Source organism: Suricata suricatta, chromosome 15 (genome assembly GCF_006229205.1).
Source record: "Suricata suricatta isolate VVHF042 chromosome 15, meerkat_22Aug2017_6uvM2_HiC, whole genome shotgun sequence".
Taxonomy (NCBI): Eukaryota; Metazoa; Chordata; class Mammalia; order Carnivora; family Herpestidae; genus Suricata; species Suricata suricatta.
In genome coordinates this window covers 41,301,402-41,320,056 of record NC_043714.1, presented here as the reverse complement: position 1 = coordinate 41,320,056, position 18,655 = coordinate 41,301,402, and the positions used below count along the sequence as shown (strand labels likewise).

General features: G+C 39.2%; 1 protein-coding gene across 7 annotated transcripts in view; it reads right to left on the bottom strand.

Annotated features, from left to right (window-relative positions):
* The window catches only part of MTDH (metadherin), a 62,201-nt gene that overhangs the window by 5,735 nt on the left and 37,811 nt on the right, over positions 1 to 18,655 (bottom strand). For 6 of the 7 annotated variants that reach the window (XM_029923236.1, XM_029923238.1, XM_029923241.1 and 3 more), the window contains 3 exons: positions 13,110 to 13,234; positions 4,731 to 4,838; positions 1,556 to 1,696 (listed from right to left, as the gene is read on the bottom strand). In XM_029923236.1, the coding sequence (XP_029779096.1) occupies positions 1,556 to 1,696; positions 4,731 to 4,838; positions 13,110 to 13,234 (374 nt within the window). Of the gene's footprint in view, positions 1 to 1,555; positions 1,697 to 2,626; positions 2,774 to 4,730; positions 4,839 to 13,109; positions 13,235 to 18,655 lie in introns of those variants that run through there. The other variant, XR_003903074.1, reaches the window with a different exon arrangement.

The following is an 18,655-nucleotide window of genomic DNA, read 5'->3' as shown; positions in this document are numbered from 1 at the left end:
ATCAAGAAGATGTGGTATATATTCACAATGGAGTACTACATGGCAATGAGAAAGAATGAAATATGGCCATTTGTAGGAAAGTGGATGGACCTGGAGGGTGTCATGCTAAGCGAAATAAGTCAGGCAGAGAAGGACAGACACCGTATGTTTGCACTCATAGGTCTAACAGGAGAAACCTAACAGGACCATAGGGAGGGGAAGAGGGAAAGAGAGTTGGGGAGAGAGAGGGATGCAAACCTTGAGAGACTATTGAATACTGAAAATGAACTGAGGGTTGAAGGGGAAGGGGGAGGGGAGAAAAGAGGTGGTGGTGATGGAGTAAGGCACTTATGGGGAAGAGCACTGGGTGCTGTATGGAAACCAATTTGACAATAAACTATTTAAAAAAAATAATAAAGTCACTGACAGGTAACACTAAAAAAAAATAGTAATAAATAAATAAAAAAAATAAAAGTAGGCTCCATGCCCCGTGTGGGGCTTGAACTCACAACCCTGAGAGCAAGAGTTGAATGTTCTATCGACTGAGCCACCCAGGTACTACAAAGGCAGAGAGTTTTATATGCTCTGTTCTTTGATATATCCTCTGAAATAGTGTGTGGCCTATAGTAGGTTCTCAATAAAATTTTGAATGAGTATCTGCAACTCTAGTAGGATTTCATATATTTGTGTATAACTTACCTTATGAGAAATCAGATTTTATTTTTAAGTGTTTATTTTTAAAAATAAAGCAGGCTCCAGGCTCTGAGCTGTCAGCACAGAGCCTGACACGGGGCTCGAACTCACAAACTGACCTGAGCCAAAGTAGGACACTTAACCAACTGAGCCACCCAAGTGCCCCTAAATGTTTATTTTTGAGAGACAGACAGAGTGTTAGCAGGGGAGGAACAGAGGGAGACACAGAATCTGAAACAGGCTTCACACTCCGAGCTGTCAGCACAGTGCCCGAGGTGGGGCTCAAACCCACAAACTGAGAGATCATGACCCGAACTGAAGTTGGATGCTTAACTGACTGAGCCCCCCAGACACCCAGAGAAATAAAATTTTTAAAAGCTATGACTTTTGTGTCACTGGCTTAGACCTTTTATAAAATGGTCCTTTATGACACATCAAAATTTTCTACCAACAGCACATATTTCAAGAATCTGTCACCAAACTTTATATAAATGTCTCATTTTTGAGACGTTGGACCACAGTCATATTATGTATTATGTGCTGGCTTTAAGGAAATGCAACCGGTTACATTTTCTCTAGCAACCTATCGCTTGTATGTCTCGATATTTATCCGGAAAAAAAATACAGTCCAGTGGTTCTGGCTTCTGCACCAACAGCTCGGCAACTTGGGACGAGTTATTTAGCTTCTCCAACCTCACTTAAATACAACAGATCTTAGCTTTCTCAGGGCGCAGTTGTAAGGGCTAAATTAGTGTCTTTAAAATGCTTAACACTTCAAAATAGTGATTAGTAATGCTTAGCACTTAGTGCTTTGATAAAATAGGAGTTATGGTACAATTTCCAAGTCATCCAAGTTTTATTCCTTAAATATCAAATAAATCACCTGGCTATTCTTGATGAGTGCTTCAGCCGGATCACTAGTGCTCATGGTCTTCAAAGTAAAAGCTTTTTCCTGTTTTGGACGGACTTTAGAGGTATTCACTGGAAGCTCTTCTCTCATCTCTTTTTCTAATTCTTCTGTGTCCTATAGAGAAAAGTAGTCTATTAGATGATATAAATCACTTTTTTACTAATTAAAACTCTACTTGGTTGATATATTAATATCCAAAAGATATTCCAAGAAAATAATTTCACTTCAGTAACTGCATATGAAAACAGTCATTCGGGGGCGCCTGGGGTGGCTCAGTTGGTTAAGTGTCTGACTTTGGCTCAGGTCATGATCTCACGGTTCATGGGTTCAAGCCCCGTATCGGGCTTTGCGCTGACAGCTGAGAGTCTGGAGCCAGCTTTGGATTCAATGTCTCCCTCTCTCAAAAATAAGTAAACATTAAAAAAAAATTAAAACAATCATTTCAAGATTTAAAATATACAGGTACATTTGGAACAGTCATCATCCCTTTCTCCAGGGACTTAAATCAAATGTGAATTAAAAAACAATACACTCTCACTCCAAATGCAAACCATTCTAATTTACTAACTCAATTCAAACAAAATAAACTAGAAAATTCTCCTTTTCAAAAAGTACACAGCGAATTAGGTGATACTTGAACTAGGTATACTTTAGAAATAACATTTCACTTGATGACTTCTTTAAGAAACAAAATATTTGTACCTAAGTGCATTCTGTAGGTAAGTTAGGCCTACCCAGTAGGAGGGACAGTTTAGTTCTGGCCTGTTGCAGTCTGGCTGCACAATGTCAAGGACAAATCATTTAGTTTCCGTGGACTTTAGCTTCCTCAACTATGAAATAAAATATGCCTACATAATTTCCAAGGTCCCACCTAAGCTTTAACAGGTTTATTCTTAGGCCTCCAGACTTTAAAAAAGTTTCAACAAAGTATTTCTAAAGCACGTTACATGCTTTGGTATGTGAACTAAATATGAACTAGAGTATGTTAAATAGGACCATCACTGTTTTTGTACTGTTCTTTAGCAAACACATACATATAAACACCTGGTTATGATGATCTTGAAAGTTTTCTTCTATTACCAGTATTTTATAAAACTTGTTCAGGATGGTAGTGAGTTTAGACAGTAATTCAAAATTTTACTGTGAATTTAAGTTGAACAGGAAGCTTTGGCAGCATGGTAGATTTGCAATCTGTGCAAAATTAACGTGAAGACATCAGTTAGTTCCATTCTAAGCTGCACTCTAATGGTAAAGAAGCCCACCAACCACATACCCACAACTAAAAAGAACAAATCCTAAAATGTATTATGGGGGCGCCTAGGTGGCCCAATCGGTTAAGCATCTGGTTTCAGCTCAGGTCATGATCTCACAGTTTGTGAGTTCGAGCCCCGTGTCGGGCTCTGTGCTGACAGCTCAGAGCCTGGAGCCTGTTTCGGATTCTGTGTCTCCTTCTCTCTCTGACCCTCCCCTACTCACGTGGTGTCTCAAAAATAAATTAAAAACATTAAAAAAAATGTATTATGGATAGGATCCTATACACTATGTACCTGACACAGAATTTTATGGAGAGCTCATTTAATTCTCAAAGCAACCTATGTAGTTAAGTCACATGTGCAAAGTAAACCAACAAAAACTAGTAGTAAGGCAAAACTGAAATGTGAGTATAGATCTGACTCAAAAGCCTGTATACTTACTACTCACTGTATTTTTAAAAACAGAGCTAACATTTCAAAAGGGAGTATGAGAATAATAAAAGAATGGTCACAAGCTCACGACCTTTGCCAGGAAATTGAAATTTACAGATTTCATCTAGCCCACAAAATTTCTTTTAAAAGGAACTTACCCCTAATCCACAAAACAGAAAAGCAGTGTTAGTAAAGGCTATCCTAGAAGTCGCAGAAATCCAAGAAAAGTTTGGCTAAATAGATTTCAGACAGTATTACTACGAAAAGGTAACTGTCAATAACAGTTCTCACCAGCGAGCTGAGCTAAGGGAAGCACTCCTGTTGGTTTTTCAGATCCACTGACCTCAGTCACGCTAACCTTACTAGCGAGAAAAACGAATACCGAACCTGGATTGGCGTCATTTCTCACCGGTCGTGCTTCCCTCAACAAAAATTACCAAACATGTAATCCCTTAAAAAGGCAGCAGCAGCAACTTTCCACAAAGAGAATGCTAAGTAGGGAAATCATTTGTAGGCTACCTTCCAGAATCTCTGGCCATCTCCTATACTTGAAGGAATAAAAACAATTAGCCACATGGTGTTAAGTAAGGAACAAGATTTTCGTAAGTTATAACATAAGTGTGATGGAACTTTAAAAAAGAAACCCACGCAGACTTTTAGTAATCTAGGGTGCTTGAAGGTACAAGAACTTTATTTTCATTTCTATTATAATCTAAGCATCTTCCCCAAATAGGAAAGACCAATGAAAAAAGAAGGAAAATGTAGGAGTGCCATAAATCGAAAGTTTCTGTTAGAAGCCAAATGAGAAAGGACTAAGTGAAACTAGGCACAAGTGCAGGGCAAGGTTCTGCACAGCTGTTCTAACTGTGCTAAAATTCCTTTTTTTAAAATTGTATATTCTTTTTTTTTTTTTAAGTTTACTTATTCGAAGAGAGACAACACAACTAGGGGAGGGGCAGAAAGAGCAGGAGAGAGAGAGAATCCCAAGTAGGCTCCGTGCTGTCAGTGCAGAGCCTAACATGGGGCTCGAACTCACGAATTTTGAGATCATGACCTGAGTGAAACCAAGAGCTGTTTGCTCACCAATCAAGCCACCCAGGTACCTGTAATTGTGTTAAAATTCTAACTTGCCGCATCCCAATTACTCAAAAGGAATTTCTGCGTGTGAGCAACACTGCACTTCCTTTTCCACTTAACCCTGATGTAAACCAAAATGCATCTAATTTAATTTACTTGCCTTGGGTTTACACCTTTGGTATGACTTTTCCAGAGCAATACATTTTATTACGGTAGGACATATAAGATCTTAAAAGATTCTGTGACTTTTCGAATGCTTTGCAATTAAACCTTGAGAGCTCATCTTGTGTTTTTTATCTCTTCGTATTTTTAGGATCTGCATGTTATCTTCTCACATTTCGGCAGGAGGTGCGTTATGAGTCATGTCTGTTGTTTAGATACTCTACCTGTGCGGGAGAGTTCTCTTCACCTTGCTTCTTCTTTTTCTTTTTTTTCTTCTTAGATTTCCCAGTTGGAAGAGCTCCCTCTCCCTTTTCTTTGTCATCATCTGAAACCTGACGTTAAAAACAAAAGTATTAAAGTGAACCAACTGCTTAAGTCTTCATTACAGAAATTATGGAATAATCTCATTCATTAGGCCCAGTTTTTGGCTAATAAGTTCTAAGTAAGAATTAGTAAGGGGTAATAAAATGGATCTAAAATTATATATTAAAAAAGACAGAACTTCATTCTCCTATTGTCTAAGATAGACCACTTTTTAAAATATCATTCATCACTGTAAGACAAGTTAAAGAGCTGTGCAAACCTTGGTTTTTAAAAACTCATTGGATAGGTAATTCTGTTTTATTTCAGAGTCTAAAATGCAATGATACTGAATTTGACCCTGGTTAACGGAATGACAGGCTCCAGAGCGGGAAAAAATATTTGCAAACCATATATCCAACAAAGGATTCGTATCTAAGACTATATAAACACACAAAATTCAATAGTAAATAATCTAATTAGAAAGTATGCAAAAAATATGAACATTTCATGAAAGAGGACAGACAGATGGCAAAGAAGCACATGGAAAGATGTTCGACATCATCAGCCATTAGGGAAATGCAAATTAAAACCAAAATGAGCTCACTACATTCCTATCAGTATAGCTGAAATAAAAACAGTGACCGCAGCAAGCGCTGGCCAGGATGAAGAGAGATCCGATCACTCATACACTCTAAGTGGGCAGATAAAGTGATACAGCCACTCGGGAAAAACAGTTTGGCAGCCTCTTAATATATTAAATATGCAACTACCATACAACCTGGGGATTATACTCCTGATCATTTAGCCTACAAAAAGGAACATTCATGGTCACACAAAAACCTGTATACAAATGCATAATAGCAGCTTTATTCACAACAGTCCCAAGCTAAGAACAATCCTGATGTTCTTCAACAGGAGAACAGTTAAACAGCCCTATCTAGACTATGACTAAGACATAAAAGAGAACCAACTAATGATACACAACAATCTGGATGAGTCTCTAGAAAATTATGCTCAGTGGAAAAAAAAAAAAAACACAACCCAAGAATACAAAAAGGTTGTATGCTATATTATTCTATTCATAGGACATTCTTAAGATGACAAAATTATAGAGATGGAAACAGATTACTGGTCGCCAGGGGTTACCAGGGGGTGGTGAGAAGAAGGGAAACATGAGGGATCCTTGCAGAATGGAAGTATCTTAACTGCATTAATGCCAATATCCTAGTTGTGATACTGTGCTATAGCTTTTCAAGATGTTCTCACTGGGGGACACTGGGTCAAGAGCACAGGATCTCTCTGTATCATTTCTCACAAGTGCTGGTCACTCTACAGTTATCTCAAAATAAAAGGCTTAATTTATTAAATTTTTTTTCACATTTATTTTTGACAGAGACAGCACGAGTGGAGTAAAGGCAGAGAGGGGGGGAGAGAGAGAGAGAGAGAGAGAGAGAGAGAGAGAGAGAGAGAGAGAATCCAAAGTAGGCTCCAGGCTCTGAGCTGTCAGCACAGAGACTTAAGTGGAGCTCGAACTTGAACTAGGAGATCATGACCCAAGCCAAAGTGGGACGCTTAACTGACTGAGCCACCTAGAAGCCCCAAAAGGCTTAGTTTAAAAAAACTAATCTTGAGTGGTGCCTGTGTGGCTAAGTCAGTTGAGCGTCGGATTTCGGCTGAGGTCATAATCTCCAGGTTCATGAGCCCCATGTTGGATTTTGTACTGATAGCATGGAGCCTACTTTGGATTCTCTGTCTCCTTCTCTAACTGCTCCTCCCCCGCTAGTGTTCTCTCTCAAAAATAAACATTAAAAAAATTGAATTTTGAGATGGAATGTCACTGAAAACATTCTGAATGACGAAAACAGAAAATTAGAACTGTTAAGCTGGTATCCAGAAGATCCTTTCCCACATACCATGAAAGTGACTTTTCTGTGAATAAGTGCTTTTTGTGTCTTCTGCACAGATGACAGCCAAGATTCCTAGCCTACCCTTAGAGGAGGAGATGATGCAGTGACTACTGTTTCTCTGCTCGGCAGCACAGTCATTAGGATGATTACGGAGGTTTCATGAACCACCAAATAGTTCATAGAAATTACGAGCAAATGGAAAAACAAAATCCTACACACACTTAGCTAAGAGACTGTCAGTCTGAGTTGGCTGCCAGTTGTGGATAAACCTCCACAGAAGTTTTCACCACAAGCTCACAGGGATTAAAGCACCACGTGAAAACACGCAGCCTCTGAAGGAGATTCACATCACAAGGGCCCTGGGCGTCTGCTTCTCAGCTTATAATCCAACAGTAAAGGAAATACAGTTCCTCATGCCAAAACCCGATTTTTGTTCATGGGGAAAAGGCTGAAATCAACTCCATACCATTTTTAACTCCTACAAAGAACTTTAGACAAATTTATTTTAGATTAATTGAAAGTAAAAGACATTACTGACAAAATCCCTTTACACCCTTTCCCAATTCCATTCTCATACGACCTCCCCTAGGGGTAAACCATTACCATGAACTTCTTTTATGTCCATCCCATCAAGTTTTTTATGATTTACATAAATGGTATTATATTGTATCTTTCTGTAAACCTGTCCATCACTCAGCATGTTTTTGAGATTCTATTCATGTTGATATTAATGTACCTAATTCCACTGGTTGTTAACATCTAATAGCAACCGTACAGACCTATCACATTTTAGTTCTCCATTCCTCAACTGATGGGCATGCAGATGATGTCCCATATTTATTATGAAATATGAAAGAAGATCTCTGAATATACTCAGAAAAAGAACTGCTATGATATGGTAGTCTTCATACCATTCAGTGGTTCTACTCTGTAATTCTGATGATAAGGCACAAGTTTCAGTTAGAGAAATATATATAGATTTCTGATTATACATTCATTAAACATTCAACTAATAGCAGAATGGTTACTGTGTGTTAAGGTAGCTTTTTCCCCTAACAGACTTTATATTTTACAGCAATTTTAGGTTCACAGCAAAACAGAAGGTAGAGTGCCGGAGTCCAGCACTTCAGGTCCAGGGTCCCCTGAAGGAGAGACGGTGCCGGCACGAGAGAGAGATGAGAGAGCCACGAGTTTCCTTCTTGGTCACCAGGCAGGATCTCTGTTCAGTCTGCTTTGGTGTCCTTTTTTATTGGTTAAGCAATAACATGACATCAGAAAATAGAAAATTGTTTACAGTTTCTAACTCTTAGTGATAAGGTGTTTTAATCATCAAAGGTGTACAGAGACAAGTTTTACAGAAGTATTTTTGTAGAACCATTCCAATTTATACTTGGCATCAGTTCCCAAGGTTAAGAAAGTAACAAACCTATCTTATTTTGTACAGGTTGGTTTTTGGCCAATAATTATGACTTTGTTTTTAATTAACGAGTTATAACCAAGTCATGTAATGTACTTACAGTAAGGTTATGTAAATTTTATAACCAAGAGAATAACAAGACTTTTTTTTTTTAATGTTTTATTTATTTTTGATAGAGAGAGAGACAGAACATGAGAGGGGAAGGGGCAGAGAGAGAAGGAGACACAGAACCAGTAGCAGGCTCCAGGCTCTGAGCTAGTTGTCAGCCCAGAACCTGATGCAGGGCTCGAACCCACGACCGTGAGATCTGACCTGAGCCGAAGCTGGCCGCTCAACCGACTGAGCCACCCAGGCGCCCCAACAAGACGTTTTTAGTAAAAAAAAACAGGATAATATACATATTATTTTAGTAACGCTAAAACTAAAACATAGGTTAAATTGTATATAAATAGGCTGGGAGTATTTTATCTAGCTCATTAACCACAAGAGAAAGAATGTTTGTTAACAAGTTGCTATAGAAAGCCCTTTCCTTGATGTAAGCATAATGGGGGCCCTATGTGTGTTGACCTTGCACCTGGGTTTTTAGTTTCTTATCCATCCTCATAGCTGAAGTCAGTACAAGGGAGGGTATTTGTGACTCCAATTAGCAAAGATATATGCAGCAACTTATGTCCGGTCCTTGTCTGTTTCTGATCTCTAAGTTAGGCTCCTTTTCTCTGGGCCAGAGTTATTTGTAACTCTTGTGTTCTCAGCCCCCCTTATGTTTTGGGTCTGCAAGGCTCATTAGAAGATCCTTTTGTCAAATATCTGCAGCACTTTGATCTAAAATCCCTTATGCAAGGGTAGGAATATGCTTTTTCTTATGGGGTAACCGTGTGGGGAATATCGGTCTGATTTGGAACATTGTGAGGCCTAATCAATAGCAACAGGCTTAATTTCACATGAGCAGTAGTAGCAGAAGGAGATACCAGTTTCGCCTCTTATGGCAAGAGCCGTGCAACGTCTGCCATTTCCTTACTGTGACCGTGTCATCCAGCAAGGCTGGGGCGGCTCCGGCAGTAGAGGTTTCCATATACTCCCCACCCCCCACACGTACAGCCCCACTATCAGTACCCAGACCCCCTCCCCCACCCCGAGTGGTACATCTGTTACAACAGAGGAGCCTACGCTGACACAGTTTACCTAGGGTTCACCCTTGGTGTCATATACTCTACTGGTTTGGAAAAAATGTATAATGACATGTATTCACCATTACAGTGTCATACAGAGTAGTTTTATTGCACTAAAAACCCTCCATGCTCTGGCTGTTCATCCCTTTCTCCCTCTAAACCCCTCAACTTTCATGTTACCTGTTAACTGTTGTCCTCTATATTCATTTACACCCTTAGTAGTAAATCCCATGACTACCCCTTCTTTTCTCTGATTCTAAAGATCAGAGGTACTCCCATCCTATCCAAGGCCAACCCACAATCCACTGATGCATAAGGCTCCCCTGCCTCCACTTCCAGGATCTGCTCTATTAGCAAATCTCTCATTTATGTTAAACTTTTACTTAATTCTAGACCCCTTCTCTTTGCATCGACAGATATGTTAAAGCAGGGGCTGCTGACACACTACAAATCTAGCTCAATGTCAGTTTTTGTAAATAAAGTTCATTTCCAAATTGTCTATGCTTTTGCACTACTGTATGAACCTTTAATAAAATGTTTACCAATCCCTACACTAAAATCTCTCCTATCATAAAGCACAAACAACCTCTAACAAAACCCTTCTTGGTACTAGAGTTTCACTGTCATCCACTACCACTACCTCTCCTCCATTCCCTTCCTTCCTTACTTAAAAAAACAATAAAATAAATGAAAAAAAGCATTTACTCAACTTACTGCAATATAGTTATTATTCCAAGATTTCGAATGAAACTGCTCTGCTCTTTTTTAAATATTTATTTTTGAGAGGAGAGGGAGGGAAGAATGGGGGGCAGGGAGGGAAGTAGGGAGGGAGGGAGGGAGAAAGAGAGAAAGAGAAAGAATCCGAAGAAGGATCCAGGCTCTGAGCAGTCAGCACATAGGGCTCGAACCCACGAACTGTGTGATTATGACCCGAGCCGAAGTCGGCCGCTCAATCAACTGAGCCACCCAGGTGTTCCTCTAATGAAACTGCTCCTTATTACCAGAGGAGCAAATGCTTCAGCCTCTTGTGACCCAGAACTCTCTTCTCTCAGTCTCTTTCATGGGCTTTTGTTTCTCCTTAAAAGTTGGGAGTTTCTCAGATTCCTACTCATTCCTCTGCCCTTTTCGGGTCTACAGATTTTTCCTAGATATTTCATGCACTCTCAAAATGTTCAACAACCATATAATTATAACTTCTAAACACAGATCTTTTTCCTATGCTTTAACCTGGTACAAAACCAAGTTCTCTTAAGCATTTCTACAAAACATTTTATATTTAACACAGTCCAAATGGAACCAACCATCTTTCCCCCAATTAACTAGCTTTTGCTCCCTATTTTCTCTGTTGGGAGCACCACTTCCACCTTCCTTCACGGTTACCCAACTTAAAATCCTGAAAGTCATTCAATTCTAATCATATATCCTGTGGATTTTGTTTCAATCAATCAGTTTATTTCTTTTTTAAGTAAGCTCCACGGTCAGCGTGGAGCCCAATGCAGGGCTTGAACTCATGACCCTGAGATCATGTGCTGAGATCAACAGTTAGATGCTTTAACTTACTGAGTCACCCAGGTACCCCTATTTCAATTTATTTTTTTAAGTCTGTCCTATATTCTGTGTACCCTTCTTTTTTTAAAGATTTTATTTTTTTAAGTAATCTCTACACCCAACATGGGGTCCGACCCTACAACCTGAAAGTCAAGAGTTGCACACTCCACTGACTGAGCCACCCAGGCACCCCTCCATGTACCATTTTTACCACTACTGTCCTGGACCACCTCTACCTTAGCCTTCCTGCCTTTATTCACATAAGCCTCTACTCTTTTTCTTTACATGGGCTGCTAGTAATAAATCCCTCCATTATTTATAGGATTAAACCCAAGTTTGTTTTTTTAATATTTATTTTTGAGAGACAGAGACAGGGCATGAGCAGGGGAGGGGCAGAGAGAGAGACACACACACGCACAGAATCTGAAGCAGGCTCTGTGCTGACAGCCCAGAGCCTGACACAGGGCTTGAACCCGTGAACCGTGAGATCATGCTCTGAGCTGAGGTTGGACGTTCAAGACTGAGACACCCAGGTGCCCCCAAAATCCAAGTTTTTATTTTTATTTTTATTTAAAAAAATTTTTTTAATGTCTTTTATTTATTTTTGAGAGACAGAGAGAGACAGTGCAAGCAGGGGAGGGTCAGAGAAAGAGGGAGAGACAGAATCAGAGGCAGGCTCCAGGCTCTGAGCTAGCTGTCAGCACAGAGCCCGACACGGGGCTTGAACCCACAAACCACGAGATCATGACCTGAGCTGAAGCCGGACGCTTAACTGACTGAGCCACCCAGGCGCCCCAAAATCCAAGTTTTTATTTTATTTATTTATTTATTTTATTTTTAATTTTTTTACTGTTATTTATTTTTGATACAGAAAGAGACAGAGCATGAGAGGGGGAGGGGCAGAGAGAGAAGGAGACACAGAACCGGAAGCAGGCTCCAGGCTCCGAGCTGTCAGCACAGAGCCTGATGCGGGGCTCGAACCCACCAACGTGAGGTCTGACCTGAGCCAAAGTCGGAGGCTTAACCGACTGAGCCACCCAGGCGCCCCAAAATCCAAGTTTTTAAATGACACTCAAGAACTTTTAGCATCTGGTCCATGCCTCTCTTCTCCAGTTTAATTTCTGACACTCTTTGTTTCACATTCTGCTTTTATTTCTAGAATGCTTTGGCTAAAACTTCCAAGTGCTTCCATAATACGTAATACAAACTGTAACATGACTTTTATCTGCCGATGGGCTGGACTCCTTCCTCTCCTCCCTAACTAGGCTGTAGGCTCTTTGAAGGTAGTAACTGTCTTATTTATCTTTATCTTGTTCCTCCACTAGCACAATACCTGACTCATGGCAGATGTTCAATTAATATTTGAATGACCCTAGTACATTCAGAGCTTCCTGGACTTCCCAACCTTATTCCTACAACCAACCAGTTGCTAAGTTTGATCAGTAGCTTTAGGACTTGTAAACTACTTCCATTTATTTTTCAAAGCTATCAATTTAATTATCTCCTACTCAATTCATGAAATTGTCTCTTTGACACTTACCCCAAAATAGTACAAAATAGCTTCCCAAGCTGCTTCTCTTTCTCCCGTATCCAGACTAATTTTCCTAACCCCAGTGATGATTAGGTTATCCCTAGTTTAAAAGCTGTCAGTAGGTTCTTATCACTTAGAGAATTTCACGAAAGTGTGGCAAGGTGTGTATCATTCATTTGTTTACTGAGTGCCAAAAGCATGTTGCTAGAGCTACAAAGAATAAAAACTTCCCAGTTCCTTTCTGTAAGGAATACAGCCTATACGGGGAAGATTCTGACATGGATGGATTCCTCACATGTGTACTGCTTGCCTCCGCACTGCACTGTCAGCCTGCTTCCCGCCTTGCTGCCAGCTTCACGGTGCTCTCCGCCCACCCGCTGGTGGGGAGCCCTCCTCACTCTTTCACGGGCACTGTTCTGTTCTTCTCTACACACACTTAGTTGATATAACATCAACTATCATAATAATTCTGGTAAGAGAAAAGGAACTGTGTTTTCTTATCAGTGCTTAATAGTGCTTTCCACACATTAGAACCCTCAATTTGTGGAAAGAAAAACCAGTGATATAGAGAAGGCATGCAGGCATAATGATCGAAGTGCAGATGATCAGACAGGCTCGGAAGCAACTCTACCACTGGATGTATTTATAATACAGAATGTATCCTCCAGTAAGTCTGACGTAGTTGGGTGCGCAGAGAAACAGACATGCCCGCCAATGCCTTTACTCACTTTTTGATCATCAGGAATTGGCTCCTGGGCCTTTAGAAGTGAGGCTCTTTCTTCATCTGCCCAATTCCCCCACTCTTCTGCTGGAGCGTTCCAATCGGAGCTGGGGTCAGCAGAAGACAGACCATCTACAATTTAACAGTGTCAATTAGGTGTCTATCATTTCTGCCAAAAATGAAAATGCAAAAACTAAAGTTGTAATTTTAAACTATTGTTCTTCCTTCTCTCTCCCAAGCATTTTAAGAGCTAGAAGAGAACCCAATTACATGATGGTAAAAAACCTTTGCCCAACTTCTGCTAGGCACATCATATGGCTACTTAAATGGAATTCCTAAAAAACTCTAGGAAACTTAAGAATTACCCATTTAATTCCACTCTCCCTAGTTCCTTTGTTACCTATCTCCTAATTTTGTTCTCTTTTCACCGTTTAGGCCTAACTTGGTCTGGGGCTTGGTTATTACATTTTTGTAACTGATTTATTTTCTAGGGCACTGAAGTGGCCAATCTTTAACAGCATTCCAAAAATTATGCTTCCTACCTGTCTTTTTACATCACGTCTCCTGCCCTCCTTAGGAGCTTTTCAAGATTACAATCCTCTTCAAATTCACCAAGTCCTGAGAGAATATTTAATGTCTTCTTTCCTTTTTTTTGGGGGGGGGGGGTGGAATCATTACTTTATGACTTGTAATGGCTATAAACCTCTTCTTACTTTAATACTTAACCTGTGCTTTCTTACATTTTCCAGATTATTTAATGGTACTTTTATTATTTCAAAATGTGCAAGTCACTTTCAGGGTTCCTATCATCTATAGATGATATTTTTCAAAGCTAGAACCTAGCTAGAAGGTTCCTTTCACACACTCTAGAGAATTTTACTTCCTTGCTTATTCTAAAAAGGGAAAAGCAATCTTTGGCTTTATCCTGGTTAAGCAGCTCTCAAAGTCCGTCCTTGCCCCCACCCTGGATTTCATAAACACTTTCGCATCTACTTCTGCAATGACGACTTATAGCCAGGCTTCATTCCCAGTGGTTTACGATGACAGTTATTAAGCTTTACTTCTAAATGGTTAACAAGTCATTCTAGCACTGCTCCAATGAAAAATCCGATCTTTTCCCATGAATGTCAAATGCTACTTTTATTAACTATTAAGTTTTTTCATGTACACTTCAGTCTGTTTCTGAAATTTCTACCCTATTTCACTGATATATGGTGCTACATAGGACTCCGTAATACCTTTTATTAACTAAAATGACAAATCTGCCTGCATTCTTATTTTCTTTGCTATTCTTATGTTTTCATGTGAACTCTATTATCTTTGTTTAAAGGGGAGGTATTACGATACCACATGACAGCTTTAAAACCTATGTTTTGGAAGAGTATAATAATCTGGGGAAGTGCTCAAAGGAAAAAAAAGATAGACAAAACCGTAAAACAGGTTACCAAATTTATATGAAGAGATTAAGGAAAATAACACATTAACAATAGATATATCTTGTCATTGGAGTTACAGGAATTTCACCCTATTAAGCACTACCATGTACTAGAGCTTGAGCTGGATAGGTACTAGAGACATAAAAATGAGGACTATTTCCTCCCCACATGAAGCTCCTGGTCTTATCTATTCAGAGACGAAGATAGGTAAGTACAAGAGACAGTGAAGTACACAGTGAAAGATTCCATCATAAGGGTGTGGAAAGGGAGAAGAGGCTCAAACAGTAGAGGATGGAGAGAGACTGAAAACATGAGAATCTACTGTCCAGGGGAAGAAAAACCACGAACAACTGATTACAAGTATGAAGGAAATTACAATCAGGAAGTTCCTTCCTAAATTTACTAACAGGAGCAGGTGTCTGGAGGCAGTATTACATAGTATTAACCCAGGGATTAAGAGCATGGACCTTAGAGTCAAACAGATCGACATCTGATTATTGGTCTACCCTATCACTTAATAACTATGCGATTTGGGTCAAATTTCATAATCTTAATGGACTATCCACTAACTTCATAGGATCGCTGAGAAGATTACATTCGATACAAGGAATGTAGTACACAGCAATGCAGTAAGTGCTCAATAAATGGCAGGTGTTGTGTTTATGTGTCACTGATGACATAACAGCAGGAAGCCAGTTTCTAAGCTATCAGGCATGGAGAAATAAAAATGTAGTTCTTAAAAAAAATTTTTTTTAATGTTTTAAATTATATTTTTGAGAGAGAGAGACAGAGAGAGACACTGTGAGCAGGGGAGGGTCAGAGAGAGAGGGAGACACAGGATCCAAAGCAGGCTCCAGGCTCTGAGCTAGCTGTTGGCACAGAGCCCGACACAGGGCTTGAACCCATGAACTGTTGAGATCATGACCTGAGCGGAAGTCAGACGCTTAACCGACTGAGCCACCCAGGCACCCCAAAAAATGTATTTCTTAACAATCCTGATAAATCGCTCAAGAAGATACACGTGGCATGTCTTAATGTAGAAATCATTTTTATAAGTATAAAGGTATCTAATAGATTTCTGGAACCAAGGTCTCATCTTACATTAAGCATTCACTAACAACACTGATAGGAGATTTGAATGTCACAGATTTTGCTTAAACCTCACAAATAAGAAATGCAGATTTAGAAAATTTCTCTCCATAAGCCTTTTGCCAGAAAAGAAACTTTATTTTCTCTTAAAAGAAAAGAAGTCTTGACACGTGAGTGGGTGATATACTAATACATAAACTATTTTCTTAATAAATGTGGTGTGAGGGGATAAGGGATAAAAATGTTAGTAACATTTTCTTAAAGCCTTATATAACCAGAAAGTTTGGGGAATGACTGTAGTCTATGGTTTATTTCTTTAAGAACATTAACACAAATCTCTATTGGCTTTATAAAGCTTTCTGTTGATTTTTCCAAGTTTATTGTTTTAGGTTTTTTTTTAAATTAACTGGGATAAAGTAAAATTACTTTATAAGACAACAGATCGCCTAAACATAAAAGTTGTCACCAGAGGACTTCTCAACATATGATCCGTAAGAGTCATGGGCCTAATATGCTAATAAAATTTCTTTCCTTTAAGGAAATGATGTAGTATGGTTTCATTCATTGTATTGTTTTCTCCATTTATAAAAGAGTAACTTCTCATTTCTCAAAAGTCTCCCACAATTTGCCAGTATTTTTTCAAAGAGCCATATTACTGTCTTTTCAAAATGGCAAATAATTTATCTATTTAATTTGCCTGAATAATGTTTAGGTTTAAGCATCTCATAGCTAATCTCTATTTTACCTCAGTAAAAATTGGCTGTCAGCTGTTTCTGGCCAGAACTTACTTTAATACTGACTTTAATAAAGCAACTATGTTAGAAAGACATTTTCCAGTGTTCAGATGATACTAGTTAGCTGCACTGTATTGACTAATTTTGCCCCAAGAATAGTGTCAACAGCACCATAGCACTTACAGTTTACTGAATATTCAGGTAGTGTTCTAAGTGCTACATATGTAGTTTATCACTTAATCTCTCAATTGTGGGATAAGAACTACTCTTTTTACAGATGAGGAATCTGAACACAGAATGACTATGACTATGTACCTGCCTAAGGGCAAACCCAGTAGTCTGTCCTCGAAGCTCATGCTCTTAACCCCTTTATACGCTGCAGCAGATTCATTCACACTCACACTCTGCAGCAAATTCATTCAGAAATTCATAATCTGACTTTTTTTACAGGGGTTATGATGATGTTGTTCCTTTATGATCAATTAATAAGATTAACATCAGTCTTTAAAAAAATGTTATCTTCTGTACTATAGCATCTTAACTTCATATTCAATTGTTGCCTTCCTGTCATATAATTAGGTCTATGCCTCAAACAAGAGGGTCAAAATGGTGTGTATACATACACGCATACATACTTTGTGGATCAGTAATCTCAAATACTAAATCATGCATTTTATAAATTTAGAAGAAATACTTAAGTTCACGGAGTACCACAATTAGCCACATTAAAGATGGTAAGAAATAAAATTCAGAGAAAATGAAGTTGGTTGAAGAAAAACTGGACTTACCAGACTGCCAACAGCCAAACAAATGAGAAAGATAGTGTAGAAAGATGGACAGTGTTTCTGATACTTTTTACTTTCAACAGAGTCCCGTGGATACATGTTTTTTCTTCAGTCTTTTATCTTAGTAGCCAATCATGTTTTTCATGTTATAAGGATTCCAAAATAGATAAAAGTGGAATCATTCTGTCTAAGCAGGGAAGCCCAGTGCCCCGAAGCCTCAGTTTTCCTCGGCTTCAGCCCACAGCGGCCCCAAGATACCTCACTGCTTTTCTCTTACAATCATTCCTATAAGCACTCTTCAAGTCTGTTCTGCACATTGCAGGGCATTCCTTCCCATAATTTACGAAAAGCTTCCACATGCATTTGTTACTGCATTAAAACCTCACAACCATCGACAGAAGTAGATCTGCCAGATTATGTTGTGTCCTACAGTTCTGTTAATCTAGATTCCAAGATAAGTGATGAAGTCCAAGCCATAGGAAGTACTACATTTTAAACTGAGGACTAGAACTAGGAAATACCTTCTCAACAAGTAGGCCAACCCCACATCCCTAGTCTTTAGCCAAGAACTCAAGACTTTTTCACTGCCTAACCCCCTTTCCAGACTCACTCCCCTTAACCTGTAAGAACTGTGCTTCAGCTCTTCTACAAAGACTAAGTAGTCTATGGACTGATTTTTGTATTGTGTTTTTAAGTTTTTAAAAATTTTTCTTCTAGTTTAAAAAAAAATATTTATTCTTGAAAGAGAGAGTATGAGTGGGAGAGAGGCAGACACACAGAATCCCAAGCAGGCTCCAGGCACTGAGCTGTCAAAACAGAGCCCGATGCGGGGCTTGAACTCACAAACCGTGAGATTGTGACCTGAGCTGAAGTCGGACACTTAACTGACTGAGCCACCCAGGCAGGTGCCCCATTGTGTTGCAAGCTTTAACTCGGCAATTACAACCATCACTAAAGCTGTACCGTATGGTGGTTAAGAGCATGAACTCTGGAGACAGACTACCGCATCCTCCACTTAACGGTGTGACCTGGGTTAGATAACTTTTCTTTGCCTCAGTTTCTTCATCTGGAAAGTGTGGGGAAAAAAATACCTACCTGGGAGAACTCTCATAAGTATTCAATAAGCTAATAAAATGCACAAGACTTACACCAGGACTTGGCACAGAGTCAGAGGTTTGCATTTCTTATCGCTGCTACTACTGGACACCTGTATGTGAAGCTCTGCACTAGGTACTAAGGATGGAAGAGTTACTCCACTTTTAGAGAGTTTCATTTCATTTCATTCATTCAAAGAAAACATATTCTTAAAAAAAATTCTTCTTTCTCACACTGGCCACATGGTGGAAAAGTCCACAAGGTAATAGAAAAGTGCTAAATAAATAGTAGAACAGCATACACTGTAAAAATTTTGCGAAAGGAGTACATTCTGAGGTTTGAGGTGGTGGGGAACAAAAAAATCTCAGATTTTTTTTTAAAAAATGAAGATGGTGTAAGTTTTATGTTCATAAA